General features: G+C 37.8%; 1 protein-coding gene across 2 annotated transcripts in view; it reads right to left on the reverse strand.

The window, feature by feature from the left end:
• Positions 1 to 1,935: 1,935 nt before the first annotated feature.
• Positions 1,936 to 22,924, reverse strand: part of GCNT4 (glucosaminyl (N-acetyl) transferase 4) — a 42,806-nt gene continuing 21,817 nt past the window's right edge. For both annotated transcript variants that reach the window (XM_072606360.1, XM_072606359.1), the window contains exon 2: positions 1,936 to 6,841. In XM_072606360.1, the coding sequence (XP_072462461.1) occupies positions 5,476 to 6,840 (1,365 nt within the window). In that variant the 5' untranslated portion in view covers position 6,841 and the 3' untranslated portion in view covers positions 1,936 to 5,475. The remainder of the gene's footprint in view (positions 6,842 to 22,924) is intronic.

Genomic DNA, 22,924 nt, shown 5'->3' on the forward strand with positions numbered 1-22,924 from the left:
CATACCTTTTGACCCAGTAATAGCACCCATAGGTCTGCATCTCAAAGAGACCTAACAAAAAGGAAAAGGACCTATATGTACAGAAATATTTATAGCAGCTCTTTTTGTGGTGACAAAGAACTGGAAATTGAGGGGATGCCCACCAGTTGGGGAATGGCTGAACAAGGTGTGGTGTATGATTGTGACAGACTATTCTTGTGTCATAAGAAATGATGAGCAGGATGCTTTTCAGAAAAACCTGAGAGAACTTACATGAACGGACACAAAGTCAAGCAAGCAAAACTAGGAGAGCGTTGTGCACAGTAACAGCAGCATCGTACAATGACCAACTGTGAACGACTTAGTTGTTCCCAGAAACGTAATGATCCATGACAATTTTGAAGGACTTATGGTGAAAAATACTGTCTACCTCCAGGGAAAAAAATTGATGAAGTCTGAATGCAAATTTATGCATACTTTAAAACCTATTATTCTTTTTTTTTCTTTTGGGGTATCTATGTTTTCTTTCACAACATGACTAATATGGAAATGTTTTGCATGACTACACGTGTATAACCTATATCAAATTGCTTGCTTTCTTAATAAGGGGGAAGGAAAGAAGGGAGAGAATTTAGAACTCAAAATTTAAAAAAAAAACAAATGTTAGAGATTATTTTTAGATATAATTGGAAAAAATACATGCACATGTATATAAAAGAATACTAGGCAATGCCTTAAAAAAGGGAAGGCCATTTTTACCCTCTCCTGACTACTCCCTAAAGTCTTGTTTAGTCAACCATCTAACTCAAGTATGGGGAACCTACGGCCTCAAGGCCATATGTGGCCTTCTAGGTCTTTTGACTGAGTTCAAGTTTTACAGAACAAATCCTTTTATTAAGGATTCAGTCAAAGGGCTGCACTTTAGGACCTAGAGGGCCACCTGTAGCCTTGAGGCCACAGGTTCCCCACCCCTGAGTTTTTCCTTTAACTCAAGCTACAGAAGTCAAACACAGATCCAGTTCTACTCTTTATGAAATCCCTCTTGCTATTCTGCAAGACACAATTTCAGAGGCTGAGAAGTTGTCTTTCCACCAGTGTTTGTTCTCAGCCTAATGTGTTTGAATTGCTTTAGGCCACTGATAACAAGGATAATGCTTCTCTGCTGTTTTGTGCCAAGGTTTTCTTTTAGTATCTGATCAGGTCTCATAGATCTGTCTTTGACGTGTTGATATCTCAGGCCTAATAGTTCCTCTAGTCTCACACTGCTTTATACACTTTTCACAATGAGAGCATTTAGGGTCCCCCATCTTCCCAGATTATATTCCTTAGTCCCTAATCTTAGATCATAACTACATATTCACTGCGTAATTGATGGAACAAAAAAGATTAAGGGGAGGGGAATCTGAGGAGTCCAGCTGTTTACATGACTTTGCATTCAAAATATCTCTGGATGGTCAACGTGGTGTTCGGTCTTGCTGCTTCCCCCCACCCCCTTTCTTTTTTAATCAATTACAAGGCATGACTTCTGAGGAAGAGAGAGAAATGTGACATATCTAGAAATAAATATAATATAAAAATAAAAGGTGTAAATAAAAATCATATATACACACATCTACATACATACATGCATGCATACATACATGCACCTGGAGTACACATGGAAGCCTTGGGGTATATGTTGAATCGACTCTTCTAGGTGACACTTCTCATCCTCCCTTCATCTACCAAATTTGTCACTCTGTTCTAGCTCTTAGGGCCCACTGAAATGATGAAGAATTCATAGGAATGCTGGCCCAGCATACATATCATGTTCTTTCCTCAGTTTCTATTTATTTAAACATTGGTCTGTTTTTAAGGACCAACCTTAGACAAAAGATATCTACAAAATGATTCCACAGAGACGGCCTCTGGTATTCATTGGTTTGCTTCAAAAGCCTCATGAAGTACAATTTTCAATTCACTTCAAACACGTTTTATTTTAAAATATCAGAAAATTAACATTCAGCAGGGGTATAATACAAAAATGCACTAACAATGGATTTAAAATGCATCTCATTGAAAAGATGTGCTCTTGGAAAGGTAACCTACAAGGAGAGAATTTAGAAATGAGCCTGAAAATGCTCAAGCAAAACAAAGTGCCAATCACCCTGGTTATACTTTCTATGAACACGTATATCATAACACTGCATACGTTTACACATAGCACTCTGTAATTTCAAAATTCCTGATAAGTTACTTTTTATGAAGTGTGTTAAAATATACATCTGTTGTCACATTTGGAGGGGCAGGAGGACACTTTCCATTTCACATATATAGAAATTATCTCAATTCATAGCATTGAAAACAGTAAACATTGACATTTATCATCAAGCTGTTGCAACATGGCATTATTTACATGACATAAGTTAGACAGTAGCATCTTTTATTATTAACATGATCTAATACCCATACAGAAGTCATTTACGATCCCAAAATTCCTGTTCACATCTCTAAAAAGCTTACAGTCAAAATCCAATAAATACTATGCGTAGGATAATTTAAAAGACTCACATCCCTAATCCTTGGAAGGGTAACATCAGGACAGAGATAAATGTTGAAAGATTTCATAACAGAAGTCAGGTTTTAAAGGAGCATTTGAAGAACGAGGGAGTGGGGCACATGTTAAGCAAAGGTATTTGCAGGTTTTCCCATATCCTTGAACGATGGAAGAGGAACTGCAAAAGGCCAGAAAGAATAGACTGAAAAAGAGGGAGTATGTCTTAGTCTTGAGTACAACATTCAGCTCACTGTAAAAGCTTCCCAGACAAGACAGATTCAACCTGATTACCCAAAGTATAAAAAAGATTAATAAGAAAAGAAAGAGCAGCTACTGCATTTTTATACTTTACTTGGTAGGCAATGGGGAGCTAGAGAAGGTTTTTTTGAACAGTGGAGTGATATGATCAGAGCGGTGAATTAGGAAGATTAATCTGACAACCTGTGCAGAAAAAACTGGAGAAAGGGACATGTTGACATTATCTTCCTTCTAAGATTATATAAACTCTTTAAGGCTAGAGCCCAGGCATTATTTATCCTTGTACCTCAGCTTATGCCTAGCACAGTCCCTTGCATTTAACAAGCCACAGGGTCATTGGAATTAGAGCTAGAATGAATGGCTCTGTTCCCATGTGTATGTGGCAATAAAGCGACTAGTCAATAACAGAATTTCTCAATGCACAGAATTATCTTAAGAGATGAGAAACTGGTCTAGGTTACGGATTGAGGATTTAGAACTTGAAGTGACTTACAAAAGGAACCTCTGCAGGAATCAATGAAGTACCTCAGAGGGTGACATTTTGAGGATCAGAGGCTTTGGGTAAGCTATATTTGGTCTAAATGCTTGGAAGGAATATGGAGAAAAAGAAAGGAGTGAGGGAAAAAGAGAGGAGAGATGTCCTCTTACTTAGCAGCAAGCACAATGTCCCATAAAACAAATAAAAGTGCATCTTACATATGATTACAGAACAAAACTCAGAAAGAACTGTACAGTAATAATACAATCAAGTATCGCCATTACAATCACCTGACTAGGCTTTTTTGGCATAGATAACTACCTCTTTTAGGTAGTTACTGAGGCAGCCTTTGAACTAAGAACAGCCAGAAGCATTGACCTAAATTCTGCAACTTTGCAAGGGGAGGTTGGTACGACTCTCTAAGCTTTCCTCATTCATTGTACCCTCTCCCACATTTCCCTCCTTTTTCTATGACAGTTACATAAAAATAATTTGCATCTTAATTACTTATCTTAATGAAAACTGCATTAACCAGCTCTAAGGAGCAGAAATTCTCAGCACTATGACTCCAGATCCCCCCTCTAGTTTGACTCTGATGTTACCAAATAGAGTGAGTCAGTTGTCCACTGACCCTGGATTCTCAAAAGCCAACGAGATCAGGAGACAAACTCTGGAAGGTCCTTATTTAGCTTTGACCATAGCTGAAGGACAGACTTTGTGCATGTCATCTGGAGTTCAACTTAGAAAAACTGAGAAAGGTTTATCACCAAAGGATTGACCACCAAGACACAAATTTCATGAAGATTACACTAGGTCCTGGCTGGGAGAGACTGTAAGAAGCACTGGTGGGGAGCTATCCACATTAGGTGGATATCATTATCATAGGTCACTGAAGCATGATGTAAGAAGCTCGGATATTTTAACTGTTTGCTTGGAAAACATTTCTTCATTTTGTAGACACACTAAGAGATGATGTTTCTATAGTTTTACAACTTATCAGGGCCTTAGAAGTCACTGAGTCCAATACCTCCTCTCCATTTTCATATCTGAGGAAACTGAAATCCAGAAGGTGAAGTGGTTTGCCCAAGGTCATAAGTGACCTTGTGACATAAGTGACAGCACCAGGATTTCAACCTGGATCTCCCAATGCCAAATCCATGGCTCCACTGTATCACTTCTTGGAACAACTACTATGGGCATAATAAAAATGGTCATCAAGCTGTTTACTCTAGAAAGCTTCCACTTTTCACATCTTCTTTTGCAGAAAATTCACAGTGACTCTAAGCATGACAGTTCCACAAGTTACATCACAAACACAGAAGGCATCTATTCTAACAAAACTGCACATTGGTCCTGGATTCCCAAAATTAATGCTTCAAGACAGTAACTAACCTTTACTTTATCAGATGAAAGTGAAAGTTTAAAAGAAATAGTTGTGAATAAAAAAACTGTGCCATCCAATGGTATCACTGAGTAAGGTGGAGCAAAGTATCCCAGGAACACCTTGGATCTTCAACTCTATCCCGGGAGTTTCCCCAACACACTTGTGCCATCAGGCACTTTCAACAGTGTCTTCAGGCACCCTAAGCATAAGGTGCACTAAATCACTTGCAAACTATGATATGGCAGGAAGTTGGACTTTTCTTTGAGCTCTTCTGAGGTAGTAGACAGTCCACCCTCCTAGTCTTTTAAAAGCTTTTTTTTTTTTTTGAATTAGGCAACAGAAATGAGAGAGAAATGGAATGTTAATTACTGGACTTAAAGACCACTCCAAATGCATTGTTCCCTTTTGTGTGCTCTGGCCCAACTTCCTTCACAGTTATCTAATTACTAGGATGTATCTTTAGACCATGCAAAATGTAGTAATTAGGTACTATCATGAAGGTCTCAGGGTCACTCTAAAGATACCACATAGGAATTTGATGGAAAGTTTCCCAAGGGCGTGATATGCTTCATTATTATAGCTTGTCCTCTGATGCTTAAATATTTTGAAAGTTGAAAAAATTCCATCCAGTGGAATTGCAAAAGGTGTGATACACACAAGCAAATGACCACTATATGCCAGCTTGCGATAATCTTCTTTCCATCCCCATATATCACACATCTTTCAAAATATGGGAGAATAACATTTATATAATTATAATGATGTTATATATCATCATATATTAAGAGCCTTTATTAAAAGCAATCATCACATCATCTCAATATTTCTATCATGGTGGCTCTACAGTGATGCAGACACGGGACTTTCAACCATGAATAATTTTTCTGAAGATAAACGGACCCACTCTCTCTGTTGTTCTTCAAGCTTTTCAGCCAAACATTTTATTAAAACTGGGTCCACCTTAGAGTCGAATTTATTGGCAAACCAGTGTCCATATTTCATAAGCCATCTTAATTCAGCTGCCCCATAGATACATACACTACGGAGATGAGAGCCAGTACAGGGAGGATAGAAATGGTCTTCCAGGTAATTCCATTTGACCAGTCGAGTTTTACTTTGTAGATCTGTGACATCTTGTGCTGATCTGGAAATCTCCCCAGGTATTCCTGGTACTCGGATCATGGTAGCCCAGAAATGCTCATCTGGAGAGTATGTATCTTTAGACCACTCAAAAAAGTCCTTAGCAAGGGGGTTGTTGAAAGTATAGTTAACAAAAGCTCGGCTTAAAACAAAATAAGCACTACCCACAAAAATCTCAATGTTGTGGGGTGGAGCTTCCTTGGAAATGTTTGTCCTTACAGGCATTAACATGTAGTCATAAGGCACAATTTTGAGTTCATGGTGATAAGTGAATCTTTCCTTTTTGCTGCTACTTGGTTTCACCGACTCTAGCATATTTGCCCCATTTAGTTTCTTCAACTCAGTTACTAATTCAAAATTCGATTTCAAAGGAAAATCTTGTCCGCACAAGTTAATAACGTACTTCCATGGAATGTGGGATTTCAGCAGGTCAGACAAGCAATTAAAATCAGCTTGGAGCCTGGATATGTGTGCATACTCCACTGTCTCTAATTTGGAAGCAATGAAAATATTGGCAAAGCACCTGGCTAAATTATCCATGGCTAATTTGAAAGTGTTCGGTGATTTCTGATCATAATGGATACAATAAACATTGTGACTGTTGTATATTGCATGGATCAGCCTTTCAACCATGATGGCATCTTTGTGAACTACCAAAGAATAAGCTATAGGGAATCTTTGCTCCTCCACCGACACAGGCTTCAGGTGGTACCTTCTTATGGTCTGATAGACCTTGCAGTCTCTGGTCATTTCTATGACATCTTCATCATCTAAATCAACGATATCTTTCTTCCTTATCTCCAATGTCTTGCCAATCTCCACAGGTTCTTGCTCATAAATATGGGAACAGTTAATTTTATACCTGGATTCACCTCTGACAAAGGTATACCTGTTTCTTACGTAAGATGAAGTGCTTAAAGATCGCTCGACTAAGTAAATACCTTTTCCAGAGAAGTAGGATCTTTTCACGTTTAAAAGTTTCAATAACGAGAACAACCATAATGTCAAGAACAGGATGAGAATCTTCTGTCGCAGAGGGTATTTAGAACACACGTATCCCTTCATTCTGCAAGAAGAAAGAAAAAGTCAGTGGCAGTAGTAAAGATCATTAGATACAAGTGCATGCTACAATATCCAACCTAGGTAGAAAAAAAACATCAAAACAACGAAGAAAGAAAAGAACCGTTTGCTTTTTTCCATCTTAACAGAGTTTGAGCTGTGAAAATAATCACAATTGACGTTTTGGTAGTTCTTCAAGGTTTCAAAGCAATTTAAACACATGAATCCATCAATCCCTGTTGCAAAAATCATCACTCCCATTTTATAAGTGTGAGTCAACTGAGGTTTGTTGTCAACTAGGTGACTTGTCTATGCTCACCCAGCTATTAAGTATGAAAGGTAGGACTTGAATGTGGGTCTCTCTTGACTTCAAATTCAATGATCTTTCCACATGCCATGCTGCATCTTTTAAGGAAAAAAAAATTAGTAATTAAATGGAAACAACAGCAGAGATGGTAAACTTCTAGAGGTCAATACCATATCCCTTATATCTTTTGTAATCTGGATCTCTCTTTATATATCTTATTAGTCCTTCTTTTGGACTGTGGGAGTCCATTTTGAACTGCCTACTGGACACTTCAAATAGGTATCTTAAACTCAGTATGTCTAAAACAGAACTAAATATCTTTCTTTCCTTCTAGATCACTTCCTAAATCGAAGGCACTGCCAAATTTCTAGTCAATGAGGTACACAGCCTTGCCATAACCCTCAACTATCCACTCCATGTATCCGATCACTTGCCAAATCTTACTGTTTCTACCTCCAATGACATCTTTCATATCTGTCCCCTTCTCTCTACTCACACAACTACAACCCTTGTTCAGGGGTAATCATTTGGTCTATTGAAGTAGTTTTCTCATGTATCTGCTGGAATCAAGTACTAGCCCTAATCAATAAACTCTAGTGACTATCTCCCTTTAGGATCAAATATAGATTGCTCTGTTTGGCTTTTAAAGTCCTTTCCAACATGTCCCCAACCTACTTTTCCAACATGGTTATACATTCTTCTCCTTCTCAAACCTTATGTCCACTCATTCTGGCCTCTTTGTTCTTCACCTATAACATTCAAGCTTTCATCCCTCTACCTTTGCATCATCTCTCCCTCATGCCTGGAATGCACTCCTTCCTTCTTTACTCTTAGAATCCTTAATTTCATTTAACATTCACCTCAAACTCCATCTTCTACATGAGGCCTTTCCTGATCCCCCTAGTTATTAGCTCTGCTTCCCTCATTAACCTTTCATTCATTCATTCATTCATATATATTTCTTTGGGGCAGCTAGGTGGAACAGTGGATAGAATTCCAGGCCTGAAGTCAAGAAGACTTATCTCCTTGAGTTCAAATCTGGCCTTAGATGCTTACTAGCTGTGTGACCCTGGAAAAGTCACTTAAAGCTGTTTGTTTCAGTTTCCTCATCTGCAGAATGAACTGGAGAAAGAAATGGTAAACCACTCCAGTATCCCTGCCAAGAAAATCCCAACGAGGTCAGAAAAAGTCTGACGTAACTGAAACAATATTTCTTTATGTTTAGGTTGTCTCCTCCTGTAGAACATTAGCTCCCTGAAGGCAAGGACTATTTAATTTTTGTCTTTGAATCTCCATTACCTTTGCAGAGGCTTAGTAGGTACTTAAAAATTATTTGTTGATTTATGGAATAAATTTACTAACTCTTTTGGATAACTTTTTCCTGATGTTCAAATCTTTAATTTTGCCTTTGTCTATTATTTCTGTAACTAGTTACGGCTAACATTATCAAAACTATGTAAAATATTAGTGGGAATGGGGATAGTCTTACTTTACACTTGTTTGTATTGGAAAAACTTCTGTTATTTACCATTACAAAACGTGCTAGCTCCTGATTTTAGATATATACTTTTGATCATATCAAAGGAGAGTCCTTCTATTCCTACATTTGTCAAAAAATTTTCTAATTTTTGTTGTCTATATAATTAATTGTGCTGCTTTCCTATTAAATCATCCTTGCATCCTTGGTATGAACCCATTTGGACCGATGACCTTTAGGGGAGAAGCTCATTAAATTAAAACTGATTATGTGACTTTTAACTCATTCCATTAGAAACAATGAGTATGAAAACTGACAGTTAATTTATAGTAAGTAATCATCAATACCCATTATTGAAAAAGCAAACTGCAAGTTTCTTTCCCTAACTTTCACTTAAATTTCAGCTAAGGAAGCTCTGATTTGAACCAAGATACTACCAGGAAGCCAACCAAATTATCCCCCACAAGTACAAGAAGCACACGCGGTACATTTCTTCACAAGTCCACTCGTAGGCCCTCTCCTTACTCCTTATTCCTACTTACATTCCTTGAATGCTTTATGAATGACGACTATGTCCTCTAATTTATTTTATTGCTCTCAGAGACAGAAAGCATATTAGACACCAATTAGTACAAACCTGGTTTAAGCAGATGACCAGGCTACATGAGCAGCAAACTACTCAGGATGAACATTCCAGGCTAGCTTTTTATAATCCAATTAACTTCTATATGTTTTAAATGACATGAAGAAATACTGCGCTTAGTGTTAATTAGGTACGTACAAAAAGCAGTTTATATAGATGGCTAAGCAGTAATACTTTTATACTGACAAATTACACTTTTCATTTTTTCTCTTCTCACTCTCTTAACAAACTTGATAAACGTTTACTAAGCACCTGCTCTGCACAACACTAAGCTATCTGTTGATTCTCCACTAACTGTAGTATCCTTAATTAAATAAAATGAGGACGAAAAGAGTTGACATCTGTAGATAGTGCTTTAAGGATTGCAAAGTATTTTTCATCCACTACCCCATTTGATCCTTATTATCTTGTGACACTGGTGCTATTACTGTCCCCATTTTACAGAAAGGTAGCCTGTGGCACAGAGGTTAAGTGTCCTTCTCAAGGTCACAAAGTCAGCAAGCAACAGACGTGAGATTCAAATCAAGATTTCTTATGACTCCACATTGATGTTCTTCCATTATACTACACTGCCTTTTGGGAGGGCTAATATACAGATGAAGAAACAGGGCCAGGGAATCTGTCAATCAATCAGTAAGTATTGAATAAGTGCCTACTATGTGTCAGGCACTGGGAAGACAATTATAAATAATGAAGCAATCCCTACTTTCTTTTAAAACTGTTTTTATTAATTAATGAATTTTTAATTTTCACCATTCACTTTCAAAAGACTTTGAGTTCCAAATTTTCTCCCCATGTCTCCCTCCCACCCACTCCAAGACAGCATGCATTCTGTTCATCCCTTCCCTCAATCTGCCCTCCCTTCTATCACACCCCTCCCTTTTCTTTTCCCCTTCCCCTCTATTTTCCTGTAGGGCAAGAAAAATTTCTATACCCCATTACATGTATGTCTTATTTCCCAGCTGCATGTAAAAACAATTTTTAATATTTGTTTTTAAAACTTTGAATTCCAGCTTCTCTCCCTTCCTTCCTCCCTCCCCATCTACCCCCATTGAGAAGGCAAGCAATTTGATATAGGTTATACATGCGTAGTCAGGCAAAACACTTTCATAACAGTTGTGAAAGACTATATTTCCCTCCATCCTATCCTGCTCCTCACTTATTCTATTCTCTCTTTTGATCCTGTTCCACCTGAAAAGTGTTTATTTCTAATTACCCCCTCCTCCCATCTGCCCTCCTTTCTATCATCCCCCTTGCCTATAGTTTATCTCCTTACCCCCTACTTTCCTGTAGTGTAAGATAGATTTTCATACCAAATTGAGTGTGCATATTATTCCCTCCTTAAGCAAATCTGATGAAAGTAGGGTTCACTCTTTCCCTTTCACTTACCGCCTTCTTCCCCCCTCACCTCCCACCTCTTCCCCTCCACTGAAAAAGCTTTTTCTGGTCTCTTTTATGTGAGAGATAATTTACCCCATTCTATTTCTCCTTTTCTATTTCTTCTAATATATTCCTCTCTGATTCCTTAATTTTACTTTTTTAGATGTCATCCCTTCACATTCAACTCACCCTGTGTCCTCTGTCTATATATATAAAATCCCTCCAACTACCCTAATACTGAGAAGTCTCAAGAGTTATAAATATTATCTTTCCAAGTAGGAATGTAAACAGTTCCACTTTAGTAAGTCTCTTATGATTTCTCTTTCCTGTTTACCTTTTCATGCTTCTCTTGATTTTTGTATCTGAAAGTCAAATTTTCTATTCAGTTTTGGTCTTTTCATCAAGAATGCCTGAAAGCTCTCTATTTCATTGAATGACCAGTTCCCTCCCTGAAGTATAATACTCAGTTTTGCTGGGTAGGTGATTCTTGGTTTTAATCCTAGCTCTTTTGACCTCTGAAATATCATATTCCAAGCCCTTCTATCTCTTTGAAGCTGCTAGATCTTGTGTTATCCTGACTGTGATTCCACAATATTCGAATTGTTTCTTTCTGGCTGCTTGCAATATTTTTTCCTTGACCTGAGAACTATGGAATTTGGTTACAATGTTCCTGGGAGTTTTCCTTTTGGCATCTCTTTTAGGAGGTGATTGGTGGATTCTTTCAGTATCTATTTTACCCTTTGGTTCTAGAATATCAAGGCATTTCTCCTTGATAATATCTTGAAAAATGATGTCTAGGTTCTTTTTTTGATTATGGCTTTCAGGTAGTCCAACAATTTTCAAATTGTCTCTCCTGGATTTATTTTCCAGGTCATTTGTTTTTCCCATGAGATATTTCACATTGTCTATTTTTTCATTCCTTCAGATTTGTTTTATAATTTTTGATTTTTCATAAAGTCATTAGCTTCCATGTGCTCCATTTTAATCTTTTAAGGAATTCTTTTCTTCAGTGAGGTTTTGGATCTCCTTTTCCATCTGGCCAGTTCTGCTTTTTAAGGCATTCTTCTCCACTTTGGCTTTTTGGATCTCTTTTGCCATTTGGGTTAGTCTATTTTTTAAGTTGTTATTTTCTTTAGCATTTTTTGGGTCCCCTTTAGCAAGCAGTTGACTCGGTTTTCATGATTTTTTTGCATCACTCTCATTTCCCTTCCCAATTTTTCCTCTACTTCTCCCACTTGGTTTTCAAAATCCTTTTTGAGCTCTTCCATGACCTGAGTCCAATTCGTTTTTTTTTTGGAGGTTTTGGATGTAGGAGCTTTGACCTTGATGTCTTCTTCTCTTTGAATATTTTGGTCTTCCTTGTAACCAAAGTAAGATTCTACAGCCTGATTCTTTTTCTGGTTTTTGCTTATTTCTCCTTCCATTTACTTGACTTTTGAGCTTTGTCAAGGTAAGTCTCTGCTTCCAATGGGGGTGGAGGGTATATTCTTAGTTGCTCAATCCCCCACAATCTGTGGGCCTAGAGCTCCAGAAACAGCTGCTGCCACTGCTCCTGCTGCTGCTGCAGCTGCCATGGGCTCCTCCACCACCTCCACTGCCCTGAGGCTGGGGCTGGACCACTCTACTCTCTCACACAGGTCTGACAGATTTTTTTCCACTGATCTTCCAATCTGTCCTCAGTGTTTCAGGGTTGTGAAGTCTGGAAACCACCACAGGTGCCAGTGATTCAGTCACCTTCCCTCTAATCCCCAGGCCTGCTCAGGTCCCATCTGTGCCAGCGCAGCCCACTCTGGACTGTGTTGTACTCCCAGCCTGGCATGATAGATACTTCCCATAGCTCTTCCAGCCTGTCTTGGGCTGGAGATTTGCTTCACTCTGCCATTTTGTGGATTCTACAGCTGTAGAATTTGTTTAGGGTCATTTTTTACAGGTATTTGGCTGGGTTTGGGGGGGGAGAGTTCTAGCAACTCCCTGCTTCTCTTTTGCCATCATGGCTCCATCCCCAGCAATTCCTACTTTCAATGAGCTTACAATCTATTGAAGAAGACACTGAAGACATATAAAAAATAAATTTACATGTAAATTAAAGCAGTTCAGTGATTCTGCCTCATTCTCATCAAGTAGCAAAGATGACAAAAAAGGAAAATAATAAATTTTGGAAGGGCTATGGGAAAACGGGCATATTGATTCACTGTTGGTACACCAGTGAATGGGTACAACCATTCTGGAAAGCAATTTAGAATTATATACAAAATGTTACTAAATAGTGCATTTACCCACCTATACCCACCTATACCACCTACACCCAGAAAAGATCAAAAGAAGAAGAAAAGGTCCTACATATACAAAAATATTTATAGCAGCTCTTTCTGTGGCAGCAAAAAATGAGAAACTACAAGGATTTCCAACAATTGAGACATAACTAAATAAGCTGGATATGAATGAGATGGAATATCGTTATGCTGTAAGAAATGAACAAATAGATGACTTTAAAAAGACATAGAACTAACACAGTGTGAGGTAAGCAGAAACAGAAGAACTTAGACCACAACATCAGTATTACAAAAATGAATAATTTTGAAGATTTTTATAAATGAAGGGTAGAATAAATAGAATCAGGAAAATAATTTTCCAACAATACATGAAAACAACTTGGAAATCTGTAAGAACTCTGATCAATCCAGTGACCATGTATGATTCCAGGAGACCTATAATGGACCATGTTATCCTTTATAAAGCAGTGAATTTGTGGCACAGAATGATACACATACACATAGCCATTGGGGAAGGGTTATGCTTGATTATGCATATTTGTAACTTTTTTCAATGCAGTGGGGAGTAGGAGGGAGAAAAAATGAATAGATTTTTGCTTATTTTTTAAAATAGGGAGGAGGTAGGGTACTATAGATATAAAATGTTGCATGAACTTTCCAGTGAGGTCAAGGTATCATTAATTTTGCTTAACTGTTTTGTAAAGACTGCTCACAAAGTGGAAGTAATCTGTAAATGTTTAAAATGTAAAAATTAAACACATCAATAAAACTGAAAAATGTGCATACAGTACAAATATAAAGTTAATAAATGCAAATATATTCAAAGTAGTTAAATACAAAGTAATCAAGGAGGGTACTAGCAGTTGACAAGTGTCAGGAAAGGCACCTAAGCTCTCTTTTAAAGAAAGAGAGCAGATCAGGAGTAATGAGCCAGGAAAGCAGGAGAGCATTCTAGGCATTAGGAATGACCAATCCAGAGGCATGGCAAAGGGAGCCAGGAGTTTAGTGTCATATGTGAGGAACATCAGGAAAACATATTTGGATGGATTGAAAAAGCAGGAGGTAATGTCCAATGAGACTGGAAAAATGGGCCAGAGCCGGGTTGTATACGGCTTTAAAAGATAAAGAGAAGAGTTTTCATTTTATCCTAAAGGCAATAGGAAGACACTGGAGTCAGATGAAAGAGGAATCACATGATCAGATTTGTGCTTAAGGAAAGTTATTTGGACTGGAATGGTGAAACACTTGAGGCAGGGAAGCCATTATAATAATTTAGGTGAGAAGTGATGATCATCTGAATTAAGACAGTAGCTACGTGGTTGGAGAGAAGGGATCAGACTCAACAGATATAGAAAATCAAGATTTGACAACTGATTGGATATATGGGGTGAGGGACAGTAAGGGAATCCAGGATAATGCCAAGACTATTCCATCTGGGCGTCTGGAAGGATGGTTCTACCTTTGACAGCAGTAGGGAAGTTTGGGAGATAGGAAGGTCTGGGGGAAAAGATAATGAGTTCCATTCACTTACTGCCACATTTCTTGTGTGGCTGGGTATGGGAGAACTTGTTTGGAAACTATGTTCATAACCAAGAATGGCAGCAACATGGCATCTGAGAGTGGGCAGTTTGGGTTGGGGCAGGGGACAGGAATTAATATTCTTTTCTCTAAATACAATTCCAGAGGCATGCAGAAGGCATTCTCTTGCAGATTTATGACATCTCCCCTACTCACATGGGCTATATTCAGGTTGAATTCATCAATAAGTATTTATTAAGCACTTTTTTCTATGGGCCAATCCTAGGCTAGGCTCTGTGAGTCATACAAGAGAAATATAACCATTATTGCTATCATAGGAGGTTACCAAAATTAGATTTAAAAGAAAATGGGGAAATTAAATTTTTGGCTCCATTTAATCAAATAATTAGAATTACTGAGCAACCACTGTGCTAGTTACTTTGGAGGATATAAAGAAGACTTTCTTTGCCTTCTGATAATTCCCCAGTGTAGTTGGAGACAGTTTCTTCAAATCTAGCTGAGTGCTTATGATCTGCCATCCAGAAGAACCGTAGATGATTCTTCAGTTCTGAGTGGGCCAGAGCTAAAGATTGTCCAATGGTTGTTGGTTTGGTTATTTTCTTGGGTACTAGGAAAGGGGAGTTTAATTACTGTTCTCAACCTTTCACCCTTCCCCCAGCAAAAAGGAGCACACAGTCCAGTAGCTACAATATAGTAGACTATTGTTCCTTCCTGCCTCAAATATTCTTAATTCTTGGCTACAAAATCAATAAAACTGAAAGTATCACTTAGTTTTAACCTGTGTTGTCAAACTGAAGTGGACACTGGAAACAATTATTTGGATACTTCAAGATAAAAAGTCTGAATTAAGGTGACACAAGAAGGAAGGGATTTTATGGTTCTATTTTCCCTACGCTGACTTTTAATTATTGCTTACCCATTTAGAGGAAACTTGATGCTAAGAGCTTGAAGGGATCTTAGAGATCCAAATCAATAATGATTTAAGTACCTGCTTTGAGTAAGGCATTGGCTTTACAAAGACAAAAGGAAGGCAATAATAAAAGGAGAATAAGGAATAGTCAGAAGGGTAGAAGAACCAAGAGAGAAATGAGAGTATTCAGGAAGAGAGCATGGTCAAGAGGGTCAAATGCTGCAGAAAGGTCAAAAAGAATGAGGATCGGGAAAAGGACATCAGAATTGATCCCTGGGAGCTTTGGAGAGACTCATTTCAGTTGAGCAAGGAAAGGTTGATGGCCTGGCAGAGTACTGAGGAAAGGACTAGAGGTCAGAGTTATGCCTTGCTCAAAGCACGTGCTTAAAGGATTATTGATTTGGATCAGGAAGACCCCTTCAAGCTCTTAGCACCATTTTTTCTCTAAATGTGTACAAAGTTAGATAGTGTGGGAAAAGACTACCATATAATTCCTTCCTTCAGATGTCAGCTTAATTCAGACCTTTTGTCTTGAAATATCCAAATAATTTGGGAGGAGTAAGGCATAGGGAGGGATGGAATGGTAAAGGATTATGGCTGCATAAAGGGATTTCAGAATTATTGATAAAGTAAAATGAACCCTTATGAGTAAAAAAATTAGTGTGGTTTTGGAGGAATGGAAGAATACAGTAGATTGTAGGAATCTGGGGGATTAAGGAGCCCAACGCGTTTGAGGAAATGTAGTAGATAAGATTATGAACCAGGTACTTAGCTCCTTGAAAAGGACAGAGAATGACCTGGAAACCAGTAGATAATGGCCACCAGATCCCAATTCAGTAATAAATTTGGACAGAGTGAATCTTAGAGGAGTAGAGGTTGCTGGGTGTCAGAGCAAAAGTCTGGAAGTAGCAAAGGAGGATAAAGTCCCGATACGATCATTGTGTGAGGGAGGAATGTGGAGAGGTCTGACTAGGACAGGAAAGGATGGCTTGGCCAAGAATTCTGTATGCCCATCCACTGAAAGGCATGCAGTATAACCAATTATACATGTGAAATCATGTAAAACATATTTCTATATTAGCCATATTTTTTTAAAAGCAAGAAAAATAAAGTGAGAAAAATTATACTTCAATTAGCACTCTGAGTTCATGCATTCTCTCTCTGAAGGTGGATAGCACTTTTTCCATCAGGAGTCCTTTGGAATGGTCTTGGATCATTGTATTCATCAGAGTAGTCAAATCTTTCACAATTGGTCATTTCAACAATGCTGTTACTATACACAATGACGTCCCAGTCCTCACTTCACTTTGTGTTGGTTCATATATGTTCTTCTTGGTTTTTCTGAAATCACTTCCAGGTCATTTCTTATAGCATAGTAGTATTCTATCATAATCATAAGCCACAATTTATTCAGCAATTCCCCAACTGATGACCATTCCCTTGATTTCCAGTTCTTTTGCCACCACAAAAAGAGCTACACTACAAAAATATTTTTGTACCTATAGGTCTTCTTCCTTTTTCTTTGATCTCTTTGGGATACAGACCTAATAGTGGCATTGCTAAGTCAAAGAGTAAGCACAGTTATATAGCCCTTTGGGCATAATTCTTCCCTCTTTGAACTAGTTCTGATGAGAGCAAGGTTAAAGAATTGCCTGCTACCCCACCCTATTTTCCCTTCCATTATAAAAGCTCTTCCTTGTACATCTCTTTTGTGTGAGAAAATTTTCCCAATCTACCTTTCTCTTCCCCCTTCTCCCAGTTTATCCCTCTTTCTCACCCCTTCATTTTTTAAAGATCTTTCCTCTATAATCAGTTCATACTCATGCCCTCTGTACATGCCCTCTTTGACTGCCCTAATAATGATAAAATTCTTAGGTGTTATATGCATCATCCTATATGGGAATGCAAACAGTTCAGGTTTATTCTTTCATGTTTACCTTTTTATATTTTTCTTGAGATTTATATTTTGAAGTCAAATTTTCTATTGTGCTCTGGTCTTTTCATCAGGAATGATTGAAAATTCTCTGATTAATTAAATGTCCACATTCCCATGCACCTCTGAAGAATTAAACTCAGTTTTGCTAGGTAGGCTATTTTTGGTTTTATTTGTGCTTCTTTGCCTTCCAGAATATCATATTCCAAACCTGTTCCTTTAACACAAAAACACTCAAATTTTGTGTGATCCTGATTATGACTCCATGGTATCTGAATGTTTTTTTCTGACTTCTTGAAATATTTTCTCTTTGACCTGGGAGCTTTGAAATTTGGCTATAATACTCCTGGAAGTTTTCATTTTAAGATCTCTTTCAAAAAGTGATCAGTATTTTTGCAGTTTCTATCTTACCCTCTGGATCTAAGATATCAGGGCAATTTTCTTTGGTAATTTCTTCAAATATGATGCCTAGGCTCCTTCTTTCATAATGGCTTTCAAGTAGTCCAATAATTTAAAATGATCGCTCCTTGTTCTATTTTCCAGTTCTGTTCTTTTTTCCTATGAGATATTTCATATTTTCTTCTATTTTTTCCCATTATTTTGACTTTATTTCATTGTTTCTTGATGTCTCATGGAGCTATTAACTTTCAGTTGCCCAATTATAATTTTAAAGGAATTATTTTCTTCAAGGAGCTTTTGTACCTCTTTTCCTATTTGGCCAACTCTGTTTTTTAAGGTGTTATTTTCTTCAGTATTTTTTGTACCTCTTTCACCGAGCTGTTATTTCTCTTTTCACCATTTTCTTGTATCACTCTAGTTTCTTTTCTCAATTTTCCCTCTACCACTCACCTCCTTCTTTAACTCTTCCAAGAATTCTCGCTGGGTTTGGGTCCAATTAATATTTTTTCTTTGAACCCTTTCTTGGTAGCTGTTTTCACATAGTTGTCTTCTACTGAGTTTAAGTCTTAGTCTTTCCTAACATCATAGTAATTTTTTATGGTCAAATTCTTTTTTTGTTGTTTGTTCATTTTTATAGCCTATTTCTTGGCTTTGAAGTTTGGGTAAAAACTGGGCTCTGTTCCCCTGAGGGTGAGGAGGTACTGTCCCAAGCTTCCTGCTGCTATTTTCAGAGCTAGTTCTGGGAGTTTGTGAGTTTGGGGTGTAATTTTGGGTGAGGTGTGGTCACTGCTCTCCTGGATCTGTGCTCTGGTCTTTATTCAGGAAGGGATCCTGGTTTCCTGCAGCCACAAGTGCTAGTGCTTTCTTTGCTTTGGAACTGCAACCAGAGCCCCTGCCCCCTTGTGATCATCCCTGGGTGGTCCTCTCTACAATGGAACTGTGACTCTAAACCATGTATGGGCAAGAGTTGACTCTCATTGCCAGCTATAGCCAGTGCCAGCAAAGGGTCCTCTGTAATCTCCTTCTGAGCAGTTGTCAGACCCCCTTACTATCTCTGGCCTGAGAGCTCTGGAAGCTGCTGGTGCTCTGGCCACTACTGCTGGCCACATATCTGGGCTCCTACCAGGCCTCCCCACCCCAGTATCACAGACTTTTTCTGGGGACCTCTTAAGTTTTCTTAGGTCAGTAAAATGTCTCATTCCAACTTGCTGGCTCTGCTGCTACAAAATTTTATTTGAGGTATTTTTTTAAGTTGTTTAGAGGGGAACGTTGGGAGACTTCAGATGGATGTCTGCCCCTAATCTGCCATCTTGGCTCTGCCCATAAATGCATGTTGAATTGAATTACAATTATCTTTTGTTTCATTTATTTAATGAAACACTGGTTTCATTAATGTTTTTTAACTGTTTTTTAAAACTGTTTTTTAAAACTTCTCACTGTGACTGCTACTGGGCAAGCGAAGTGACTGATAAGGGCCTGAAATTACAATGACTCATCTTAACGAGTTCATCTCTGTCCTCAGGCACTTATTAGCTAGGTGACCCTGGACAAGTCATTTCACCCTGTTTGCCTTAGTTTCTCATCTGTAAAATGAGCCAGAGAAGGAAATGGCAAACCGCATTAGTATCCTTGCAAGGAAAACCTCAAAATGGGGTCGGAAAGAGTTGAACAAAACTGAAATGACTGAACAAGTGAGTAATGTTTATTTTGCCCGTTTTTGGTGAATAATATTATGCGTCTGTCATTCTCAGCACCTGGAACATAGTGGGTGCCTAATAAATGCTTACTGACTGATTATCATATTTCTTTTAAAAGGATAGGCCTTTAACAAAGTCTTATTAAAAGTATACTTTCTTTTCCTGTCTGTAAACTGATTTTAAAACTTAAATTTCTGTGACTAAATATTTTGAACACACTGCAAACCACAAACCACTTGGAAATAATTGATTATAATCACTTTCTACAAATCAGCTTTGCCTCACTACCACCAATTGCCTGGTGGTTTTTATATTAGCATACGCACCTGATTTCATTTACTACTAGACACGTCCTGATCGTCACCACTACACAATAAAGCTGGCCAGAAGGACACTTACAAAGCCATATATCTATATAATAAGGGACAGAAAGCCCCTTTCTATGAGTATGTTTTCAGCCTGTGATTCTCTCTTGGGATTTGCGTACATTTTCAATATAATTTTACTGTCCAAATACAGAAATTTCTAGAACATTTCAATGGTTTACGAGGACAATGGGACAATATTTGAAACCAGATCTGTCCTAAAAACTCTGGGACTTATGGTTGCAATAACTATAAAACTATGAGAAATGGATTCTATCAAAAACAAAACAAAACAATGGGGCAGGCGGGGCAGAGTGAACTCAGACAGAATCATGATACGAAAAGGGACAGGCAGGCTTCTCTGAGAATCCTGAAAGCACTGACTAGGGACTCAGAAAGATGTATGCACACACACACATAGAGCCACATGTGTACTAAGGTCAAGAATCCTCATCAGGAGCTTCTTATGTCAATAAAATCACAGATCTGGTTAAAAAAACACAGACATATCCTTAAATATGTATGTATGTTTGTATGTACATATGTGCACATGTACTCTTACCAGACTTATAATTTCATTTTAATAAGGAATTCCTGATGAGGGAAATCCCTCTACCAAAGTAGGCCTATACCTACTGTGGAAATTGAGATATACAGAGGTACCTGGAGATAATGAGGGTTAAGTGATCTGCTCAAGGTCACACAGCCAATATATATCTTTGGCTAATTTTCTATCCACTAGTCCATTGTGTATGCATGCACATATGCACATACACACATGTACACGTACCACATAATATGCATACTACCTACATGCCAGGGAAAAATTGATTTCAGTGTTGAAAAGTTCACATGGTGCTAAAAGGTAAGTGTCTTTAGACCAGAGGCGCAGAGGTCAGTACTCAGATGGGCATCCTTCTCAGCAGCTATCTTAGGCTCTGGTTTTATTTATTTCTGGGGACACAGATAGCTTTGGAATGGCTAGTATCAAGGCCAGGCATCATACAGGCCAGTCACCCCCTGGCTGAATGACTCCATTATGGGGCTAAACTCTAACATTTTGGCACTGGATATATCTTTTCTTTCTTTGTATTTTATTTCTTTCTTTTTCAACATTCACTTCTATAAGATTCTAAGTTCCAAATATTTTTTCTCCCTCCCTCTATCTCCTCCTGCTCCACAAGACAGCAAGCAATCTGATATAGGCTATGCATGTACACTCATATTAAACGTATCTCCACATTAGTCATGTTGTGGAAGAAGAATCAGAAGAAAAGGAGAAAACCACAAGAAAGAAAGGAAACAACAACAAAAAAAGAGAAAATATAGTATGCTTCAATTTGCATTCAGACTTCAAGTTGTTTCTTTGGATGTGGATAGCATTTTCCATAATGAATCTTTTGGAGTTGTCTTAGATCATCGCATTGCTGAAAAGAGCTAAGTCTATCAAAGTTGGTCATTGCACAAGGTTATTGCTACTGTGTACAATGTTCTCCTGGTTCTGCTTGCTTCACACTGCATCAGTTCATGTAAGTATTTCCAGGTATTTCTGAAATCAGCCTGGTCATCATTTCTTTTAGCATGATAGTATTTTATACATTCATATACCACAACTTGTTTAGTCATTCATCAGTTGATGGGCTTCCCCTCAATGTCTAATTTTTTATCCCCAGAAAAGAGTTGTTATAAATATTTTTGTACATGTGGGCCCTTTTCCCTTTTTTATGATCTCTTTGGGATACAGACCTACTAGTGCTATTGCTGGATCAAAGGATATGCACAGTTTTATAGCTCTTTGAGTATAGTTCCAAATTGTTCTCCAGAATGGTTGGAACAGTTCACAACTCCATTAACAATGCATTAGTGTTCCAATTTTCCCACATCTTCTCCAACATTTATCATTTTCCTTTCTTGTCATATTAACCTATCTGATAGGTACCTCAGAGTTGTTTTAATTTGAGTTTCTCTAACTAATAGGGGTTTAGAGCATTTTTTTCATATGTCTATAGATCACTTTAATTTCTTCATCTGAAAACTGCCTGTTCATATCCTTTGACTATTTATCAACTGGGGAATATGTCTTTTCTAATACTAAGCTTCATCAATGGGTTGATAAAGTTCATGCCATGCTTGTGGAAAAAATATCCTTCTCCCCAAAGTCCAGTCACTTAGAAGATCTTAAGTAGTGGTCCATAAGTGTATACATGTTTGGGGTTGGGGTGGAGAGAACTGTTGGTAGTGGGGGATCAATAAGTAGCTAAAATTTCTCCACTGGCCATATTTAAAGCGGAATATGTATGATACATGTAGACTAGAGGTTCCCAAACTTATTTGGACTACTGCCCTCTTTACAAAAAAAATTTGTTCAGCACCACCCTTCCCCTGAAAATCTACTTTCTTTAATCTTTTAATGTTGTTTTTTAAAATTTGCATCCTTTCAAAAAGATACAAAATACTTTTTAAAAAAAATGTTGCAGCTTAAATTTAATAACTTATTGTAAATTTGTGGAGTTTTTCCTGCATTGAAATTTTGATGATGCAATATTATATCCTATAACCATATAGTATTGCAAACATGTCCTTACATGCACATATTCCTGCCAATGCATGCTGAACTTCCCAAAATTTGCATGCACGCTAAGCTGCCAATATTTGCTTGTTAAGACCTGTTGGTGGACTTGACCACCAGTTGGTTATAACTTGCATTCTGTGTGTTTACTTGGAAAATAAAATAATCATTATAACTTTAACTCTGTTATACAACAGATGAAATATGTACAAATGGTTTTTCAAAATTTTCTTCTCTTTTTCCCTTATACTTTCACTGCCCCTTAATTTTATTCAGAGCGTCCCAGTTGCACCTGAGGCTACTACTGCCCTCCTGGATCATTCAAGTTGGCATCCAAGTGATGCCAACTTTGGGAGACTATGAGCATATCACAAACGCATTTATCTTATCAATCCAACAATGATACATATTGGTTAAAATAAAGATTGAAAGTTTCTCAAGGACAAAGCAAGTCCCAACCACAAGCATTCAACCTCAGCCATACCAGAAAGTTAATCAAGGATGTTTCTTTCCTTTCTTGAGAAGCATTCAAAAACCTACTCCAGATGACGAAAAATTGCTGAGTGGATCTGCTGACTTACTGCATTACAAGAAGAAA

This window comes from Notamacropus eugenii, chromosome 4 (genome assembly GCF_028372415.1).
Source record: "Notamacropus eugenii isolate mMacEug1 chromosome 4, mMacEug1.pri_v2, whole genome shotgun sequence".
NCBI classification, from domain to species: domain Eukaryota; kingdom Metazoa; phylum Chordata; class Mammalia; order Diprotodontia; family Macropodidae; genus Notamacropus; species Notamacropus eugenii.